Source organism: Rattus norvegicus, chromosome 5 (genome assembly GCF_021556685.1).
Source record: "Rattus norvegicus strain SHRSP/BbbUtx chromosome 5, alternate assembly SHRSP_T2T, whole genome shotgun sequence".
NCBI lineage: Eukaryota > Metazoa > Chordata > Mammalia > Rodentia > Muridae > Rattus > Rattus norvegicus.
Genome location: NC_141538.1, coordinates 153,133,978 through 153,156,171, shown reverse-complemented (window position 1 = coordinate 153,156,171; position 22,194 = coordinate 153,133,978). Strand labels below are relative to the sequence as shown.

At 47.9% G+C, this 22,194-nt stretch overlaps 1 protein-coding gene across 1 annotated transcript; it reads left to right on the top strand.

The window, feature by feature from the left end:
• The first annotated feature begins 5,717 nt into the window (after positions 1-5,717).
• Positions 5,718-20,481, top strand: Tmem50a (transmembrane protein 50A). The gene is made up of 7 exons (NM_001127525.1): positions 5,718-5,828; positions 7,627-7,731; positions 10,721-10,833; positions 13,617-13,684; positions 15,353-15,445; positions 17,645-17,705; positions 20,014-20,481. Exons 2-7 carry the CDS (start codon positions 7,639-7,641, stop codon positions 20,057-20,059), a joined length of 474 nt encoding a protein of 157 aa, NP_001120997.1. The 5' UTR covers positions 5,718-5,828; positions 7,627-7,638; the 3' UTR covers positions 20,060-20,481.
• The last annotated feature ends 1,713 nt before the right edge of the window (positions 20,482-22,194 follow it).

Genomic DNA, 22,194 nt, shown 5'->3' with positions numbered 1-22,194 from the left:
GGAGTTAAAGCTGCAGATGTTCCCTTCCCCGGGGTATCAGGAGGAGCCAGAGACGATGCGGACTGACTAGATCTATTGGGTGACCTCCACACAGGATACTTGACTTTACCATAGGAAAGAGCTTTTCTCAGAGGAGCCCATTGGAAGGGGAGGTGGAGCTTATGAAAGGGAATTTAACATATTTACATAGGAGAGATGCTAGGTGCTCTGGAAAAGGATGTGACAGACCTAAGAGGAGCACCACACTGCCTTTACCAAGGACAAAATGGAGGTGGAGGGTCAGAGGTAATGCTAACCAGAGATAGCTCAGCAAGTTAAGAGCATTGGGAGACATCTGGGTGTTCAAGGCCAGCCCGGTCTACAAAGTGAGTTTCAGGACAGTCAGGGCTACACAAAGAAACCCTGTCTTGAAAACATAAAATCACTTGTTTCTCTTCCAAACAACCCAAGTTCAGTTTCCAGCACCCATAGGGAGACTCGGAACCATCGGTAACTCCAGGCTCAGGGGATCAGACACCTTCTGACCTCTGAGGGCACTAGACACACATTTTTCTTTACTCTTCTTTTTTCCTCTTTGGGTTTTTCAGGACAGTTTCTCTGTGTACTGCTGGTTGTCCTGCAGCTTGTTCTTCAGACCAGGATAGTCTTGAACTCACAGAGATCCGTCTGCCTCTGCCTCCTGAGTGCTGGGATTAAAGGCATGTGCCATCATGCCTGGGTCAGACACATTTCTAAATAGAAAAAGAGAGCTCCAAGGCCTCACACTGAAGCTGCTTTTCTTTTTTTTAAACAAAAATCTCAATCATTCAACTTTACCAATGAAGAGCAGGTGCCCAATGCTGGGGCAAAAGCCTGCTAGCTCAGAGAGGCAGAGAAAGCACCCAGCTAACCTTCCTCCTCTGTGGACGTCCCAGAAAGACTCCCCTCTCTCACCCAAAAAACTTCTTTCAAACTCAGTGTCCTTCCCATCTACTTCTGTGTGCAATCCCTGTCTGTCACCCTGGCTCCCTCTTACTCTCTCTAGTTTTTTCTTTTTTTTTTTTTTTAAGATTTATTCATTTATTATATATAAGTACACTGTAGCTGTCTTCAGACACACCAGAAGAGGGCATCAGATCTCATTACAGATGGTTGTGAGCCACCATGTGGTTGCTGGGAATTGAACTCAGGACCTCTGGAAAAGCAGTCGGGGCTCTTAACCACTGAGCCATCGAGCCATCTCTCCAGCCCCTAGTTGTTTTTTTTTTTCTTAATATCCCATGTTCACTTTCTGTCAACTGGTGACTTGCTCTGCCTTTTGAACTAAAGTTGACTTTATTTAATTCTGTTACAAGGGCCAATCAGAAAAGTCTTGGATTAAAGGTATGTACTAAGGCTGGGCCACTCCAAACCTAAAAGCAAGTTGTTCCAGCATGTGGGGCAGTAAGAGAAACTTTAGTTCCAGGTTGAGGAGGTTTGAAACCCTGGTGACCCTGAAAGGGACGGTAGGTGTTTCACCTGACTTCTAGGAAACCAGGCCAGTCACTAGCCCACAGCCCTCCATAGATTTGTGACCATCAGTCGTGTAAGGGCAATGCCCCAGGCCCCTTCACAGGTAGAGGACATGACCACAGGTCATGTAGGCTGAAGACAGATCTCCATTATAATGGGGTACCTAAAGGCCTGGAGGCTTAGCCAATCACTTTTCCTTCCCAGACACTCCTCCCTGCAAAAGGTATTTCATCTCAGGCCCACCCTGAGAAGCGGGGTACAGTTTTATTCATCCACTTTCCACCATGACAAGAAACATCTTGAAACCATGGACTGCTTCTTTTCACTGGAATCCACCTTCGCCTCCAGAGCCACCATCTAATCTTCCGCAGAAGGCCTCCCTGGGTTCCCAGCAGAGCCACCACCAAACTCAAGCCCACCACCATCCAGCCAAAGACTCTTCCTAGCTAGACCTGGAGCTCTCCCCACTCCTTTTCCCCTCTACCCCAGGCTAGCTCCATCCCTGCGGTGGTGGTGGGGTGTCCCCCCACTCCGTTCTCAGCTCTTCCGCAGCACCCAAGAGCTTAAGAACTGACAGCCCAGGCCTCCTTGCAGCCCCGGGACCCCTGAGCCAGTTCTGCCTGTGTCCTGCGCTCAGACTTCGCTTCCCCACCTCCCAGAGCACTGCCTTGTAGCTTCCCACACCCTGCCACCTGCCAGGTGGTGGCAGCAGAAGTGCTGTCAAACTTTGTATGTCCTGCCTCTGAAAGCTGCCCAAGCCCTGTGGCGAAGCAGATGTGCCCCCAACTCCCCACACCTATACCAGTAAATAACACAACCTCAGGGGTCACAGTGTGCTCAAATAACCAACAACCGAAACGCAGGCTGTTCTGAAAGGGGTTGTAGTCCAGGCTGATGTCGCACTCAGATGAACACACTGGCCACCACAAGTGCATTCTGTCAGAAGCAGAGATAGACACATTAGGCCTTTCTGGCCTTTCAGAACTTGTTGAATGATAGAAAAGTCAGAAGCTGTGAGTTTCACTGGCAGCAATTTACCACCCACTGAGCGAGCTCTCCAGCCCTAAACACGGGCTCCTTTATGCCAAGTTTCTTTTTTCTTCTTTTTTTTTAAAGATTTACTTATTTATTTTATGTATATAACCGCACTGTCCTTGACACACCAGAAGAGAGTGTCAGAAGAGAGTTACAGATGGTTGTAAGCCACCATGGTGGTTGCTGGGAATTGAACTCATGACCTCTGAAAGAGCGGCCAGTGCTCTTAACCGCTGAGCCATCTCCCTGCCCCCTTCATGACGGTGTTAACTACTAATATTAACTCTCAGTCGTGCAACACACGGAACACAGTAAATCTATGTATGTCTCTGTGTAGGTTAGAGAATGCCTCCAGAGGGTTAAAGAGGTCAGAGCTGAGCCTAAGGCCTTTGAGAGACGCTGAAGAAGAGACAAGCGGAAGGCTGATAGTGAGCAGAGAACACCTCTGTGGGAGGGAATAAGATAATAAGGCCCTGCTGGAGGCCTACTGAAGCCCAGAAGGCGGCAGAGCTCCCAAGTCAAGGTACAGGACTATTGTATTGAGGTCACTGGGGTTGTGGAGGTGAAGGGCAGGACATGGTCCAGATGGACAAACAGCCAGGTGGATGCATGGCAGAGCCACACAGACAGAAGGCAATTCTTTTTTTTTTTTTTTTTTTTTTTGGTTCTTTTTTTCGGAGCTGGGGACCGAACCCAGGGCCTTGCGCTTCCTAGGTAAGCGCTCTAACCACTGAGCTAAATCCCCAGCCCCCAGAAGGCAATTCTAATAGTCTTCCTCCCTCGGCAACACGGGGGGGGGGGGGACCAAGGGGAGCTGAAACTAGTGTTTGTATATTAAAGAGGATTTTAACTTCTCGTCCCAAGAATGCCAATCAAACAGAGATGGGCAGTAAGTGACTATTTAGCCCAGAGTACTTTGGCCCTGGACCTGCCACATTCCAGCTTGCCAGTCAGGCTTGTGGGATGTTTGACCTAGGTACAGCTCTCCTTTTGGGTACTGCAGATCAAAGCTTCCTCCCCAGCCTCATGGTATAGCATGCACAGGGCCTGAACCCATTTAATTACACCAGTCTGCATAACAGAATGAGAAATGTTCCCCCGTCCTCTTGGACGTTTGGATATTTGGTTCCCAGATGGCGGCACAGCTTCAGAAGGCTTTGGCAGTGCAGCCTTGCTGAATGAAGTATGTGACTGGGGGTAGGGCATGAGATTACAAATCCTTGCCCCCCATTCCTCGTTCTCCGATTCTGCCTCATGCTTGGGATTGAAGAGGTAAGCCCCACGCTTCCTGCTCAAGGCACTGTGCCTGTTACTTGCTGTCACATCTCCAGCTCCATGATGGACTCTTCCCTCTAGAACTATAATCCAAATAACCTCCTCTAAGTTGCTTTGATTTTGGCATTTTATCATAAAAACAGCAAAGTGTAGCCAGTAAAGAATTAGAGACAGCTCGAAGAGGAAGAAGCATCACCTGTTTGTCCATGCGCTTCACCGCCACCACCCCGGTGGCTCCAGTAGTTCTGCATCTTAACTTAGGAGCCTCACCGGGCCCTGAGTTATGCCCAGCCAGGACCAAGTAGCTCCAGCAGATTGCCAGTGGGGTTTCATTATAGAACTTAGCTTCGTAGAAGCTTTAGTAAGAGCAGGTTAAAAATATTAATAGCCATTTAAAAGTTTTCATTAAGAAATCTGCCTTTAGGGGCTGGGGATTTAGCTCAGTGGTAGAGCGCTTACCTAGGAAGCACAAGGCCCTGGGTTCGGTCCCCAGCTCCGGAAAAAAAAAAAAAAAAAGAACCAAGAAATCTGCCTTTAATCCTGGCACTTGAGAAACAGAGGCAGGCAGATCTCTGAGTTCAAGACCAGCCTGGCCCACAGAACAAGTTCCAGGAAAACCAAGGCTACGCCATGTCTGGAAAACCAAAAACAGACAATAAAGATCTGTCTTTGAACCTGGAGATATGGCTCAGTGGTAGAATGTCTACTTAGCATGTTGATGTCCAGAATAGTAACGTCCTCAGCTGGGACATGGATAGAATTAAAGAAATAGATGCCCTGGTTACACACACACACACACACACACACACACACACACACACACACACACGGTTGCAGGAGGGGAGGCTGGGGTTTAGGTGTGAGACACTGCCTGACCTTGACTCTCCTGTGTGAGACATTAACCAGTCTTTAGCCAATCACAATAAACCTTTAATCTCTAGGGCTAAGAAACGTGACTATTTAAAAACAGGTCACGGAGGGGCCACGAAGGGGCTGGAAAGATGGCTTAGTGATTACGAGCATCAGCTGCTCTCTCCACCCACTCAGGTTCGGTTCTCAACACCCACAGGGTAGCTCACAATGGCTGTAATTCCAGTTCCAGGCACCAGTTCTGGCCTCTAGCAGAACTGTGTGGTGGCGCACAGCTGTACGTGTAGGCAGAATGCTCATCATATAAGAATTTTAAAAATTAAATAGGTTATGGGTCTAGGTCCAGGGCTGAGTAGTAGAGCCCTGAGTTTAGGCACAGCATTGTGTGTGTGTGTGTGTGTGTGTGTGTGTAGTGTGTGTGTGCACGCTACGCGTGTTGCGTAGTTTAAAATACTAATCGGCTAATTCCCCCTCCCAACAAAAGTTACCTAGATTTAAAGCATCAAAGGACAACGCAGGGGGCTGGAGATATATTCCCTAGTGCCTAGTTCTGCAAGGCAGTGAGCCACCCACCCTCCTTCTGTGACACAGGCTCCCGACTACTTGCCACCCACATGGACCCGAGATTATAGTGTGGCCAATCCCAGTCCTATTAAGATCACCATCGGGCTGGGAAAATGGCTCAGCAGGTGAAGCAGGTACTTGCTGCTAAATCGAATAACCTGAATTTGATTCCTGGGACCCATATGGCGGAAAGAAAGAACGGACTCCTGGAGGTTGACCTGTCGGATCTCTACACAATAACAAAAATAAATAAAAGTGTAACGACAAAACCAAATAAAAGGTGGACTGTTGCTTCCTTCCTCGGTTCCATCCCAGACATGCTCAACCCTAGCGTTTCCCACAGTGACAAGAAGGGACTAGAAAAAGGTATCTGGGCACCCGCAGTCTTGTCGGGCGGTGGGCGTGGCCCGTAAGCTGCACCCTCGGGATCCGCCCTTCGCTCTAGATCCGCATGCGCACTGACTGGGGGGGGGTGGGGTGGGCCGGACCGGCACATCCACATCCGGGAGTCTGGTTGCCTGTGGCTGTTTTGTTTTCTTGCAGAACTGGAGTGAACAGAGGCTGCCAAACGCGCCGCGACATCGGACTTGGACGTGAGTGCGGACGGGAGGGCGAAGCAGCGGGCCGGGTTCGAACTCGCGGCGATGGCCGCGTCCCAGCTCCTGGACGCCGCTGCCGCGGCTGAGATCGCGCGACCTGCGGGGCCACTTCCTGTCTCGGGGACAATTCCCCAGAACTGCGGAGTTGGGCACGCTCATCCGACGGCGGAGCATCGGGGTCAGCCCACGCGTGACCGCGCCCTGTTCCTCCAGTCTGCAGGGCGGGTCTGCCTTTGAACACGTCAAGTAATTGTGCAGCGAAAAATGGACTCGGGTGGGGCCATTGGGTGAACCGACAATTACACATAGTGGGTTGCTTTTCTTTCCAATCAATAGATATAAACGAATGAATCTTCAGACCCGAACTCATCATGAACGTATATCAGTTTTTCCCCTTAGCTTGTTTCGAGGCGGCTAAAACTGAAGTCGTCTTCCTTAGAGAGTCATGTGAGAGCTGGGGTGTTCGCTGTGAGCGACTTGTGTATAGTTCAGGTTTTCCCATTATCCGTGAAATGATGCGTGATGTTTCTCGGGCTGGATCTGCACAGTTGAGCCTGAAGGAAGAGGGTTTTATGTGATTTAAGACAATTTCGGCTGGCCGTGGTAATTTGACAGCTCACTCTTTAAGTCCGAATTAATTTCAGGCCTGCACTTTGTGTGGGGGATGTTGAAACAGCATCCGTCGCAGAGTTAGAGATAGGAAATGAAATAAGATGGGTGCCCTTTACATAGTAATGACATCCGAAGGCAAGCCTGGAGAAGGGACAAATAACATAGAAGAAATGAAATCGAAAGAAAGCCGGTAGTTCAGCGGTTCTTTCCTTTATCTGGGCATGAAAAACATATTCAGGATAAAATGTGCAAATTCCTAGGGGACATATCTTTCATCCAAGTCTATGTCTTTAACTTAAAACCAACGTTTGTTACTTACTTAGCAAAATCAAACAGGAACCTTAACCCGGAGCTTAAGTTTTAGAAAGCAGTTGTGGTGGGCTAAGCATCGTGGCGCTCACTTAAAGGACTGCTTAAATTAATAGTGGACTTGCAATGATAAAATGTGACATCTTTGAGGAGATGAGTACATTTTTGTTAAAGTTAGGGTAGTCACCTCCATGCATATGCTAAAACCATCCTAATTTTGTTTCCTTATTTTTATCATTTTTGTCTTTTAAAATTTCAATGAGGGGTTGGGGATTTAGCTCAGTGGTAGAGCGCTTGCCTAGCAAGCGCAAGGCCCAGGGTTCGGTCCCCAGCTCCGGGGGGGTGGGGTGGGGGGGGAATTAAAATTTCAATGAGTACTCTGTTGCTTATACATCCTCAGGCCAGAAGGGGGCATCAGATCCCCTTAAAGATAGTTGTGAACCACCAGGGGGTTGCTGAGAATTGAACTGTAGGACCTCTGGAAGAACAGCCATCTTAACTTAACATCTTAACTGCTGAGCCATCTCTCCAGCCCCTGGTTTTGTCTTTTAAGACAGACTGGCCTGGAACTCACCGTGTAGCTCTGGCTGGCCCTCTGACTGAGCGCAGTCGTCCTGCCTCAGCCTGCCAAATGCTAGGATTGCCGGCAGGAGCCACCACACCATTCCCAGCTAAAACCACGTCTTAAATTAAGAGTACGTAGGCTCCACCCCCCAGTCCTTCCCTGCCCACCACGGCAGCGTCAGATATTCTGAAGTAAGTTTGTAACGTGTATTAGATTGTTATCCAGCTGTTATTTTGTGGAAACTCAGCTGGCTTTGAAGCACCATCAACCAAAGGGCCTTATTTAACTGCCTTGGTTCTGCTTTAGTGACCTGAAAAGATGTCTGGATTTCTAGAAGGCTCCAGGTGCTCCGAGTGCATGGACTGGGGGGAGAAGCGGAACACAGTTGCCTCCATCGCCGCTGGCGTTCTCGTAAGTCCCTCCGCCCTCCGTATGTTGATGTGTGGCCGTATAGGTTGTGTGTGATGCTTTCCAGTGTGTCGTTTTTAAAAAAAAATTGATCAGCAAACCTGTTTTACTCCATAATGTTTTACTTGTGAGGTTGGTGAGTAGTGAGGTACTGAGGCCAGGTCTGATTCACGCGTTTGATCCCAGCACTCTAGACGCAGAGGCAGGTGGATCTCTGTGAGTTTGAGGCCAGCCTGGTCTACGCAGTGAATTCCAGGACAGCCAGAGCAAATAGTAAGACCCTGTCTCAAAAAAAAAAAAAAAAAAGGGGGGGGGGGTTGGGGATTTAGCTCAGCGGTAGAGCGCTTGCCTAGCAAGCGCAAGGCCCTGGGTTCGGTCCCCAGCTCCGAAAAAAAGAAAAGAAAAAAAAAAAAGAAAGAAAGAAAGAAAGAAAAGAAAAAGCAAGAGGGTTAAAGAGACAATCAGGTTTAAACCAGTCAAGCTAGATATTCCCATTTCTCAGGTTGCCCAGAGTTCATATTCCCTTAATCTTGTAGAGAGTAGTATTGGGTAGCTCACACGCTCGGTTTTTTTGGACGGGTCTCCTATAGGTCACTGCTGGTTTCGAACTCGCTAGTGTAGCCAGGGAAGCCCTTGATCTCACCATCCTCCTGCCTCTACTTCCCGAGTGCTGGGGTCCTTGAGATGCAAAATAACTTGCTCAGAGGGGATTCGCAGGTAAAGCAGTTTACACCCCACATTCCTCATGCCGTCTGACCTTATGACTTAGGATATCACTTGTTGCCTATTCTCTTGTCTTTGTTTTGTTTTGTTTTATTTTTTATTTTATTTTATGTGCATTGGTGGGAGGGTGTCAGGTCCCTTGGAATTGGAGTTACAGGCAGTTGGAAGCTGTCATGTGGGTGCTTGGAATTGAACCTGGGTCCTTTGGAAGAGCAGACAATGCTCAGTGCTCTTAACCACTGAGCCGTCTTGCCAGCCCCTGCTTCCTGTTCTAGAGAGAAATACTTTTACTCCACTGAACCCAGGATCTCACACAGAGTAGATAAGTTCTCTGTCACTGAACTCTAGCCTGGAAGGAAGAAACTTTAAGCAAATAAATGACTAGAAACCACGTTTAAATATCTTTTCTGTACCTCATCTTGGAATATTACTGTTATTTTTTTTAATAATTTACTTAGTGTGTGTAGGGACTCAGATCCCCAGTAATGAGCTGCATGTGGTTGCTGGGAATTGAACTCAGGACCCCTGGAAGAGCAGTCAGTGCTCTTAACCACTGAGCCATCTCTCCAGCCCGATTTTCATCATATTTTATAAAAATTTTCATTCTTTTTCAAAGACACAAAATTTAATACCACTTTAGAAACTTGTGTTTTGGAAAGCTCTACATTTTGGTCTTTGAAGAAATATCTTAAATGTAAGACTCACAACCATCTGTGATGGGATCTGGTGCCCTCTCCTGGTGTGTCTGAAGACAGCAACAGTGTATTACTCATAAATAAAATTTTTAAAAAATCTTGAACACACTAAACAGAGGAAAAATCCAGGCCACTATGTGTTCTAGCCTATCAAAGCATCATTAGTGAACGTACAGATCTGCCTTTACCTGGTAAAGACAATTTGATGGCTTAGAATACCCGGCTCCTTGCAGGGAGGGTGGGAAAGGGGGCTCATTTCATATCCCTGTAAGCTAGTGGTCGGGATTTGGTTAATGGCTCCTTGTGTGTGATACTGGGGATGGAAGCGAATGCCTGCGCACACAGGCAATGCTCAGCCACCAGGCTATATCTGTTGTTCTCCGTAGGTAATGCCAACCTGTAGATTCCTCTTCAGGTAAGGGAAGTTTTTTACATAGAATTTCAATATTTCTTTTTTTTTCTTTTTCTTTTTTTCGGAGCTGGGGACTGAACCCAGGGCCTTGTGTTTGCTAGGCAAGCGCTCTACCACTGAGCTAAATCCCCAACCCCGAATTTCAATATTTCTATTTTATCCATTTTCCTTTAATAAATAACCAGAAGAAAATTTGGTTAGTTAATATATAATTTCGTGTCCAAATTAAACGTAAAAATCAGATATCAGAAGGGCTGGAGAGATGGCTCAGCAGGTAAGAGCACTGGCTGCTCTTTCAGAGGACTCAGGTTCAATTCCGAGCACCCACATGGTGGCTCACAACCATCTGTAACCCTACTTCCAGGAGATCTGACACCTTCACACTAATGCACATAAAATAAAATTCAGTAAATTAAAAAAAAAAGAAATCAAATCCAAAACCATCAAATGGCCATACTGTAACCATCAAAAGGAATAAATATTGCAGACATGTAGTTTCATGACTCCGAGATGTAGTTAAGATTCTTCCGGTGGTAACTGCTCTTCCCTTGACCCATGCTACCACACCCCACATTAGCTGTCTAGAGCCCCATCGGAGAATTGCAGCAGGCAGTGGGGCGTTTGAGGTTGACCTTGAACTCATTGCTGTCCCACTTGAGCCATCTGGGCACAGTGGTTGACAGGTGTGAACAGTACCTCCGGATTCCACTTTCCCCTTCTTCATGAAGTGTCAGAACTTTGGATTGTAAAGTCTACACTAGTGGGAACAGGCTTAGGGTACCTACTACATTCTTTTTTTAAACGTTCATTTATTTTTTTTATGTGCATGGATGTTTTACTTGCCCGTACGATTGTACACCACGTACATGTGAGTGACCACGGAGGAAGGTGTCGGATCCTGTAGGGGTTACAGGCAGCTGTGAGCCACCATGTGGTTGCTGGGAATTGAACTCAGGACCTCTGGAAGAGCAGTCAATGCTCCAAACCGCTGAGCCATCTCTCCAGCCCTGGGTACCTAATATTTAATCGGCTGGTGAACCACCCACAAATCACAAGCGTGAAGCTTTGAAGGGGTTCCTTGGTTCAAACACCCTGTAGTCACACATGTGCTGTTGTTGTTGGGTCTCACGGACAACACCTCATTTTGTCTGTCTGTTTTCAGTTTTTCACAGGATGGTGGATCATCATAGACGCGGCTGTAATGTACCCCAATATGGAGCAATTCAACCACTCATACCATGCTTGTGGCGTCATAGCAACCATAGCCTTCCTCATGTAAGTGACGGCGGTCGCCCCCCCTTCGAGAGTGTCACAAACTAAAAGGATCCTAGACCCAATTTAAAATTCTGGTAGGTAAGAAGGACCCCTGGGTATGGTGACACTCTTGGAACCTATAATCCCAGTACTTGGAACAGAGACAGCACTTGGAAGATTGTCTGCAAGCTTCAGGCCAGCCTAGTCTACTTGTGAAGTCCCATGCCAGCCAAGGGATTTGGTCTCAAGAAATTGTACAAAGGGTCTGGACGTAGGATCCCATTACAGATGGTTGTGAGCCACCATGTGGTTGCTGGGAATTGAACTCAGGACCTCTAGAAGAACAGTCAATGGTTAAGAGTGTATTGCTCTGGCAGAAGACCTGGGTTTGGTTCCCAACGTCCGAATGGTGGCTCATAGCCTCCTGTAACTGTGGTTCCAGGGGAATCTTATGGCCACTCTACAGACACCAGAACTCATATACACATGCAGGTAAAACACCACATGCATATAAATAAGTCCAAAAGAAAGAAACAAGACAAAAATCCCAGCTGTTGTGTAGGCTGAGACAGGAGGATTGCTGTGAGTTCAAGGCTAGCAAGGACACTGTCATGAGGATTGCTGACTGATAGTTCTGTTTTTCTCTTTCCCTCTCTTCTGCCCTTTCCCATAGCATCTCCCTGCTCTCCTCAGCTCCTCTTTCTTCTGTCCTAGCAAAGTTGAAAGTTCCCCTTGAGTCTGGGATGCTGTGCACTTTCCTGTAGGTTTTTAACACCCAAGGTACTTACTAAGCTCACAGCCCAGCCTCTGCTCTCAGTATGAGATTCAGTGGTGGCTAAAACAGGAGCAGTCCGGAGGTGAATCAGGTGCACGGTAACTCAGCGAGATTCCCTTACAGTGTGTTAAATGACTGCAAGCACAAAAGTGGGAAAACAAGTGGGGAATGGGGGAGCAGGGTGGGGCAGGAGCTGGAGGGGGTTAGGAACAGGGTGGGGGGCCAGGATCCAGGGAGAGGGAAGGGAGGACTCAGAGGGGGTTAGAATGTCAGAGAGGGGATCAGGAGCTGTAGGGGGGGCTAGGAGTTGGGGGGAGCTGGGAGGAGGGAGTCAGGAATCAGGAGCCAGGGGAGGTTAAGACAGCAGAAGTGGAGTCAGGAGCTAGGGGATGGGGAACCAGGAGTTGGGAGGGGAAGGAACCTGAGAGAGAGGGGGAGACAGTCACTCCAGAGCCAGAGGGGGTCAGGAACGGAATGGGGGATGGGGGAGTGTCAGGAGCCAGAGGTGGTTGTAAGGAGTCAGAGGGGGTCAGGAGTTAGAGGGAGAGGTAGAGACAATCACTGGAGCCAGAGTGGGGTGTTGTCAGGAGCCTGAGAGGGAGGCAGAGACAGACATCTGGAGGAGGGGGTATCAGGAGCCAGAGGGGGAGTCAAGAGTGGGGATTTGACAGGAGCCTGGTGGGGAGGGGGAGATAGTCATGGAGAGCAAAGGCGGGCTCACCAAAGCTGTGGCTGTGGCTCTGATGTTTTCCTTTTGGTTTTGGCCTTCTAGCTGTGCAATGATAATTCTGTCACTGTTCTTGGCATTCCTATCTGAAGTCCTCCTACTTTGATAAGTTGTCATGTAACTTTGTCCCCTTGAGCCACGTGCCAGATCACCTCAGGTTCATCCTCCATTGCAGGGGCTCTTCTGCCTTGCTCCTCTGTGGGGGAGGAGGTGCCACGCACAGGCACGTGAGGCCGGTGTACAGCAGGGTTCTCCACAGCGTTTCAAGTGCCTGAGGGCCACAGACCCACCTTGGTCTCTTTAGCTTTTACTCTTTGACTTCAACTCACGTTTTTGTCGTTGTGCTAGACGCTGTCACAGTGAAACCTAGCAAGCCTCTTAAGCTAAACAAGAAACTTCTTTAAAACAAAGAAGTATGCATGTATGTATTTATTCATTTATTGTTTTCTTCGAGGCAGCATTCTCTGTGTAGCCTTGGATGTCCCAGAACTCCCTCTGTAGACCAGGCTGGCCTCGAACTCACAGAGATCCATCTGCCTCAGCCTCCCAAGTGCTAGAATTAAATGTATGCAGTACCACAGCCCAGCCTTTAAGATTAATTTTTAAGAACTAGGTGTGTGGATGTGCGTATGTAAGTGTAGGTTCCCTTGGAGGCCCAGGAGCTCCAGTACAGACAGTTGGTCAGTTAGGGTCAGAACTGGCTCCTCTGTGTATGCGGTTAGTGCTCTTAACCCCTAAGCCGTCTCTCTAGCCCTATACTTAGCTTTTCTAAAGATTTATTTATTTATTATATGTAAGTACACTGTAGCTGTCTTCAGACACACCAGAAGAGGGCATCGGATCCTATTACAGATGGTTGTGAACCACCATGTGGTTGCTGGGATTTGAACTCAGGACCTCTGGAAGAGCAGTCAGAGCTCTTAACCACTGAGCCATCTCTCTAGCCCCTATATTTAGCTTTTCAATAAGCATTCAAATCACCTGAAAAACTTGTTAGAACTAGGCTTTGGAGCTCCATGCTGGACATTCTACTCCAGTAGGTTTAGGGTAAGTCCAAGAGTTTCCTAACAACTTGTCAGGCGATGCCATTTCTCCTGTTGGCATAACAACTTCCATCCCGGGGTGTGTCTCACTCGAAGGGACTTCCTTAGGTGACTTGTCATGTGGACCCATGGCTCAAGGCTCTTGAGGCCTCACCTTGAATTTAGGCAACCATAGCTTCTTGAGTTTAATGATCTGATGCTGTTGACAACTTCTCTTTGAGGGCAAGCCCCTGATTTCTTGCTTTCCTTCCTCCTGCAGGATTAACGCAGTATCGAATGGACAAGTACGAGGTGACAGCTACAGCGAAGGCTGTCTGGGCCAGACAGGTAAATAGGCGTCGACATCTTACTACAGAGCTTTCTTCCCCAAACCGAGACTTCTTCGCATCCAGCTTTTTGGGTTCCTGCGTGGGACAGGGAGATGCTGGTTTCCAAGGCATACGTCACAGCAGGCTGTGAGCACAAAACCCACGAGGCGTGAGTGTCTGACCTCAGCAACAGTAGGTAGTCTTAAAGTGTCTGCAGGCTGCCACAGAGAGCAGGAACTGACAGTGTGCAAAGCAGAGTCCCATGACATGATGTCAGTTCTGACAGGTATATTTGGTTGTATTCACATTTTTTTGTTTGTTTCTTTTTCTAGATAGGATCTTACTACGTAGCCCTGGCTAGCCTGGAACTCGCTATGTAGACCAGGCTTGAGCTCATAGAGAGTCACCAGTGTCTGTTTTGAGCTCATAGAGAGTCACCAGTGTCTGTTTCCCAAGCGCTAGGCTTATAGAGGTGCACCACTGCTCTTAGCCCACATTAGCATTTTGAATTTATTTTTTTTTTCTCTTTTTTCTTTTTTTCGGAGCCGGGGACCGAACCCAGGACCTTGCACTTGCTAGGCAAGCCCTCTACCACTGAGCTAAATCCCCAACCCCAGCATTTTGAATTTATAATCTTAGACCTTTTTTTCTGAATGTGTGTGGATGATTTACCTGCATGTATGTTTATGCACCACATGTGTGCCTGGTGACCGCAGAAGCCAGAAGAGGTATTAGATCATCCAGCCGTCTCTCCTGCCCCGCATCTAGCTATTTAAGAAGGTTAAAGAGCCGGGGGCTGGAGAGATAGCTCAGCGGTGGTTAAGAGCACCTACTGCTCTTCCAGAGGTCCTGAGTTCAAGTCCCAGCAACCTCATGGTGGCTCACAACGATGTGATCTGATGCTCTCTTCTGGTGTGTCTGAAGTAGCTACAGTGTATATACATATGTAAAATAAATCTTAAAAAAAAAATGGTTCAAGGGATAGCACCCCTGGCCACAGGCTTGCATAGCAAGCATGTTTACCCACCAAGCCATCTCACTGGCCCCTGGCTTTATCTGAGACAGGATCCCAGATAGCCCAGGCTAACTTCAAATATAGCCAAGGATAGCCTTGAATTAGAATAGATTCTTCTGCTTCAACCCTTGAAGTGTACAGACACAGGCATGTGCCACCTCGCCTAGCCCATTGGTTTTTATATTTATTTTTCATGTGTATGTATGTTACATCTGTGAGTACATGTGTGTGCATTAGGTGATTTTTGGAACAAGATCTCTGTAGTATTTCCTGGCCTACACCTCACTGTGTAGATCAGACTTGCATTCCTTGTACACCAGCCTCCATATCTGGGTGAGGTGAGGGTTATGATTGTGGACGCACACATGCGGAGGTGCCTGTGTGGAGGTCAGAGGACAGCTTGTTGCAGTTAGGTCTCTCCGGGGAATCAAACCGAGCCGTCTGTCTTGGCAACAAGGGCCTCTACTTGGTGGCTCTTTACCAACCCTTTGGCTTTATTTTGAGGCAGGGTCTTAGGTAACACAGGCCAGACTTGAACTTCAGACCTTCCTGCCTCTACCTCCAGTTGTCCGGATCACAGACCTGGACACGCATTCAGCTGGGATTTTGCTGGCGGTGGGAAGTCAATTGCCCTGTCTGCGGCCCAGCCGGGGTAACATTGTATCTTTTCAGGAGCTCGCATCTGGCTCTTCATCGGCTTCATGTTGGCTTTCGGATCCCTGATTGCATCCATGTGGATTCTCTTTGGAGGTTATGTTGCTAAGGGTAAGGATACATTGTACTTTGATTTCATACTGGGATTTTACATCCAAACTGGCTATTTTAAGATGAATCATTATATTTATATATATACATATATATATATACACACACATATATATTTTTATATATGTATTTATATATTTATGTATTATATATGTATGTATTTATATATTTATGTATTATATATGTATGTATTTATATATTTGATATATTTTACATATTATATGTGTTTGTTTATATATATTTATATATTATGTATGTATTTATATTTTTTATATATTTATATATATTATATATGTGATCTGAGAGGATCCCTGGAACAAGAGAGGCTTTGTCTTGGCTCAGCCTGGGGCTTGTAGTTCAGGGACAGCCGCCCCCACATCTCTGGCATTGATAGAAGCAAAAGGGATGGATGGCTCAGCAGTGCCCACCTCCTGACATCCAGGGAACAGAGAAGACCAATAGGAATGAGGCAGGGCCAAGATAGGCATGTCCTCAAGCAGCCCCACCCCCACCTCCAGGGATGGCTTGCTTACCCAGTCCCACCACTCCCACTGGTCTCAGAGTTTGAGTCTACGGTTGGATTAGCTCATGGGTGAGGTCAGAGCACTTAGTGACCTGTCCTGAGAGATGTATGCCCTTGGTACTCTGCAGTCTAGTTGTCTCTCAGGACTGTCACATTATATAAATTGTTGCCATGTAGCCTAGGGTGGCCGGGAATCGGGGATTTCCCTTTCCCACCTCCTGAGTGCCGCGGATACACAGGTTTGCCACATTGCCCCGGCTTGGTCCACATTTATTCAGTTGCACCTTGATAAGATGGTGTTGCCTGTTTTTACAGAGAAATAGTTAAAAATTGCATGTGCTGTGTAAGACCAACTTAAGGTGTAAGACCAATTTAAGGCCTTGTGTCCCTGGCTGAAATTCCAACTTGAGGGAGCCTAGAAAAATGGGAGACATATTTAAGTATTCCAGATAAAATAGACCATAGCTATCACAGGAAAAACATAGCACTGGTGCTTGGCAAACCTGGACTTGGCCTAGTCTGATTTGGTTGGTTGGCTGGCTGGCTGGCTGACTGGCTGGCTGGCTGGTTGGTTGATTTAGGTTAGTTGTTTCTGTTGTCATGAGACTCAGTCTTACTCTGTAGACCAGGCTAACCTCACAGAGATCCGCCTGCCTCTGCCTCCCAAGTGCTGGGACTAATGAGTGAGCCACTAGACCTGGGGGCAGTAACATTTGTTAGTAGAGATAACAGAGGCCTAGACAAAAACCTCAGGCTATTTTGGGATGAGGAAAAGCTGACAGTCATCTGAGCCTCCGGGCTCTGAGTTGTCCAATAACAAGTGCTCCTGACAGCCAGGGGCAGACACACGGCAAGGAGAGCCCAGCTCTGTGCTCAGAGCTCCTGCTGGGACTGCAGTGTCTACCTCTCAGCTAAGGTAACTGTGTCCTTCCAGATGTGTAAGCCGGTCACTGCTGCCTTCAGCCAAGGCCTGTCAAGGGAGGCACCTTCTTGCCCCTAAGCATAGTGTATCCTGTGTCTACCCACCTCACAGCCACCTCTTAGCAACTCCATGGCTGTCGCCTGCTTCAGCCCACCAGTCTCTTCCCCGCTCTCCTGAAAGGACTTCCTAGCCTGTTTCCTGCCTCTCCCTTTCAGTGAGATCCCTCAGGACAGGTCAGCTCCAGTCGCAATTCCTGACCTGCAGGACTTCCTCTCCCCTCCTCGCTCTTCCTTCTCATACCCAGCAGCCATTTCTCTACTGTGCCAGCTGCTCCTGCCTCAGCGCCTTTGTCCTCTGTAGTTCTGCTTGTGCCCTGCTCTTGCTTGCTCCTGGGTCTGCCTTTCCTGGGGTCTGCCTGACCTCTGGGTCTAATGGCTCCATGCCCCGAGCTGCTCTGTCTTCTCCCCCAGGGTTGTTCCAGCATCAAACGCCCCTGCTCCCGAGGACCAGACAATTGTCAGTTCTGTTTCCCAGCACCTTCTGCTCTGTTCTTCAGGTATACTGTGCATTGCCCCCAGAAGTAGCATTACCTGAACAGCAGGGGCTGTCACTTACTAAGCCAGTGCTGTCGGCCATGTATCATGGCTGCCAGAATGGTCAGTTAGGGTAGGCAAGGAAGCTAGTGTCTGCTGGTGTATCTGGACCTAACTGTTTGGAGATCTTAGACCTCTAAAAATTACAATTGTTTTTACAGAAAAGGCCATAGTGTATCCTGGAATTGCTGTATTTTTCCAGAATGCCTTCATCTTTTTTGGGTATGTTCTGATTTTCATTCTTTACATCTGTGTGTCTGTGTCTGTTTGTGTCTGCGTGTGTGTTTTAGTTTTGTTTTGAAGAGTGTCACTGTTTAACCTAGACTGGTTTTGAACTCATGATCCTCCCACTCCACCGTGTCTTAAACTCTGAGCATAGCTGTGCATGCATATTTCTCTGTGTGTTTGTATGTGTGTTGTTTTGTTTGTTGGGGGCGCTGATCTTTGTGTGTTTATGGTCTTACTCTGTGTGTATGTACTTTGTTCTATATGCGTGTAGTTTTGTTTTTGTTTTAAGATTTATTTATTTTATGTATGTGAGTACACCATCACTCTCTTCAGACACACCAGAAGAGGGCATCAGATCCCATTACAGATGGTTGTGAGCCACCATGTGGTTGCTGGGATTTGAACTCAGGACCTCTGGGAGAGCAATCAGTGCTCTTAACCACTGAGCCATCTCTCCAGTCCCATGCATGTACATGTAGTTTTGTTCTCTGTATGCATGGTTTTGATGTTTGTGTGTGTAGTTTTGAGCGCTCCCTCTGTGTGTGTGTGTGTGTGTGTGTGTGTGTGTGTGTGTGTGTGTGTGTGTGTGTGTGTGTTTTCTTTAAAGGAAGGAATTGCTTTCTGTAGCTAAGGCTGGACTCAGACTCCTGGGCTCAGACAGTCCTTCAGCTTCCTAAGTAGCTGGGACTACAAGTGTGTGTGTGCTCCCAGGCCTGGCAGGATTTACCCCTCATGCATTCTGGGTATTAGCACTACCGTGGACCTCCATCCCCAGCCCTTACCCCTTGGCTTCTTGGCATTCGAATTTTGAGGTACTGTTTCTACAACCAAAACACCTTGGTTGCCCCTCCCCGCCAGCCCCTGGCCCTTATTCCTGCCGCCTCAGTCATAATAGCAGTTTAGGGAGGGCAGGGTTTATTCAGCTCTCACTTTCACATTACAGTTGATCATCAAAGAAAGTCAGGTCAAGAACTCACACAGGGCAGGAACCTGGAGGCAGGAGCTGATGCAGAGGCTATGAGGGATGCTGCTTACTGGATTGCTTCCCCTGGCTTGCTCAACCTGGTTTCTTATAGAACCCAGGAATGGCCCTGCCCACGATGGACTAGGTCCTCCCCAATCAATCACTAATTAAGAAAATGCCCTACAGACTTGCTTACAACCCGGATCTTACAGGGATGCATTTTCTTAACTAAAGCTCTGCCCTCTCTGACAACTTGAATTTGTGTTTACATAAAACCAGCTGTCTCGGGGGTTGGGGATTTAGCTCAGTGGTAGAGCGCTTCCTAGGACTTAGCTCTACCACTGAGCTAAATTCCCAACCCCTCAGAGGACAACTTTTAACAGTTGGTTCACTCTTTTAAAGATTTATCTATTTATTTTATATATAGCATTCTGCCTGCATATGTGACTGCAGGCCAGAAGAGGGCATCAGATCCCATTACAGATGGTTGTGAGCCACCATGTGGTTGCTGGGAATTGAACTCAGGACCTCTGGAAGAGCAGTCAGTGCTCTTAACCACTGAGCCATCTCTCCAGCCCCAGTTGGTTCCCTCTTTCCACCTTTGTGCAGGTTCCAGGGAACTCCGGTTGTCAGGGTTCCCAACAAACGCCCCTGCCCTGATCCTGTCTGAATCATTCAAATTCAGAAATTGACAGCAGGGCATAGTGACTTGTGCCTGGAACCTCTGGCAGCACCGGAAGGCAGAGGCAGACAGATTGCCACAAGGTGCCTGGTTTATATCATTGGCACCTTGCCAGCACAGCCTTCGCAGTAAGACCCCCATATCATCAAAACAAAAAAATTGCACTCATTCATGGAGAATGAGCTTGTGAATTGGGATTCCTTGGTGTGTTGTGTGTGTGCCTACTACCGGCTAAAGTAAGTGACAGGGTGATCATCTGCCAGCAGGGTAAGGACAGTCTTACTTGTCTGTTTGGGCCTTGCACTCCAAGACAACCCATAAGGTGCATAGATGGGGGTGGAGTTGCAGCTCCAGGCTAGCATGCCTACCCCCAGACCTTGGGTTCCACCCCCGACTCACCCCCAAAAAGCCTTGTTGGGTTCCCAAACACTGGATGACTTTTCAGAAGCCTCAGCAGTAAGAGCTCAGGTCTGGGGACAGTGACAGTGACAGCAGTCGAACATTATGAACAATTCGTGTCTCCAGGGCAGTCGGTGTGTGTGTGGATCTTGGGAGCTTTTTCTGCAGCTGTGCGTGTTTCCCTGTCACATGCTTCCTACCGTTCTAGAAGTTTCCCAACCCAGGCCATCATGCTGTGCTTCCTGCTCTGTCCACAGGGGCCTGGTTTTTAAGTTTGGCCGCACAGAAGACTTGTGGCAATGAGGACCCCCACTTCTGCAGCACAACCGCCCCACCCCCACTTCTGCAGCATGGCCGCCCTGCGTGGGATGTTTTTTCTCTGCTCGCCCAATCTTTTGTAATACTGTTTTCTAAACTTACCTCTGAGTATAATCTCAGCTTAAAATCGTACAACGCTAGAATCATTGAGAACTCCTATGTAAACTGCAACGGCCTCGTGTGGCGTGAGCCCCATCAGCTTCTACCACAGGCAAGGAAATTGCTGGCGGGAGACACTCCGCCAGCTTCTGTCATGGTCTGAAGAGTTGGTTATGGAGAAATGGTGGAGCCTTTGGGGTGAGGATTCGCTCTGGGGTCCAAAGTGTTTACTAACTCGGCGTCTCCCGTGTCTGGTGTTGAATAATGTGTAAACATTTTCTTGTTATTAAAAAACTATTTGGTGGTGAGAGTTTTTTCTCATTATACTTTGTATTTGGTTCATATGGTTCTCCTAGAAAAAATGCATCTTCCTTTTCATGTAATGGCCTAAGATAAGATAACCGATGACCACAGTTTACGGCTCTCTTGACCAGAAAACCGTTCAGAACGTGCGTGTAAAGAACTTCAAATCTCCATGTTCACCATAAGAATACCTGTGCTGCCCAGACTAGTGAGTACCTGAAAGATGGCACTTTAGGATAAAGAGTGACGTGCCATCCTGGCAGTATAATGGTGGACTTGGTAGGTGTGCCCAGGCCAAACAGTGAAGCTGAACACGGTCAGTGCTCTGGGCACAGCTGGCGGCCCAAACTTTTTGCTTGCGTATTTAAAAACAGAGTACTGGGGTTGGGGGATTTAGCTCAGTGGTAGAGCGCTTGCCTAGCAAGTGCAAGGCCCTGAGTTCAGTCCCCAGCTCCAAAAAAAAAAAAAAACAAAAAAAAACAAAAAAAACAAAAAAAAACCAAAACAGTACTGTGGAACTGAAGGGTTCGAGTGTAGCTCCTTCTATTGTTGGAGATTTCCGGGAGAACTGAGGACCCAAGATGCACCAGACTTAGATGTCTGAGCGGCACACCAGCTCCTCAGGTGATGTGTGGTGATGCTCCTTGCTGAGAAGGAACAAACTTCCTGAAGCCAGCGGGCAAGGCAGCGTAGAGAACACCAGCCCGGAAGAGACCGAACAAAATGAAACACAAGCAAAGGTAAAAGAGAAACTGGGAAACATTTCGGTGTGAGTAGTGCTTCCAGGGCCTCCAAGAGAAAGTAAGAACATGCTAGAGAAGCCGGGGCTACGCCAGGCTCCATCCCTAATGTGGACGTCAGGAGCAGGAACACAACACGTGACCAGCTGTGGCACAGGGTCCCGGTAGATACAGATGGTTCACTCCACACTTGGCCATGGATGGAAAGAGGAGAGGCCACACACTTGACAGTATCTTAGGTGACAATTTCTAGGACTGGAGTCTGACTCGGGTGATAATTTGTTTGATAATGGCCTGAATTTTGTGTTTCCTTCCCCCGCCCGCCCCGCCCCGCCCCGCCCCAACCCGCCACGCCACGCCACGCCACGCCACGCCCCAAGTTGAGGACCAAACCCAGGGCCTTGTGCTTGCTAGTCAAGCGGCTCTACCACTGAGCTAAATCCCCAACCCTGCTGAGCTAAATCCCCAACCCCCTTTCACTTCTTTTTTTTTTTTTTTTTTTTTATTTATTTAGTTAGTTAGTTATTTAGTTATTATATGTAAGTACACTGTAGCTGTCTTCAGATACACCAGAAGAGGGCATTGGATCTCTTTACAGATGGTTGTGAGCCACCATGTGGTTGCTGGGAATTGAACTCATGACCTCTGGAAGAGCAGTCGGGTGCTCTTAACCGCTGAGCCATCTCTCCAGCCCCCCCTTTCACTTCTAAACAGCTAGCCAACCTAAACTCTGCACACCACAGGGTCTGTTAGCACAGAGCAGCAGTTGGGGACTCTGAGAGTCCCAGTGGAGGGAGCGCTTGTGCCACCCCCAGGCTCCCACCTCACACAATACTACAAACTTCAAAGCTAAGCCTGAAGCCTTGGCCTTCTGCATTTGCCCTCTGGGAGCCGCGATCACCCGTCAGTGGCTTTGAATAATGTTGGCTCTTCAGGACATGGAAACGACTGCTTTGCTGTTCCTCCATGATATCACAC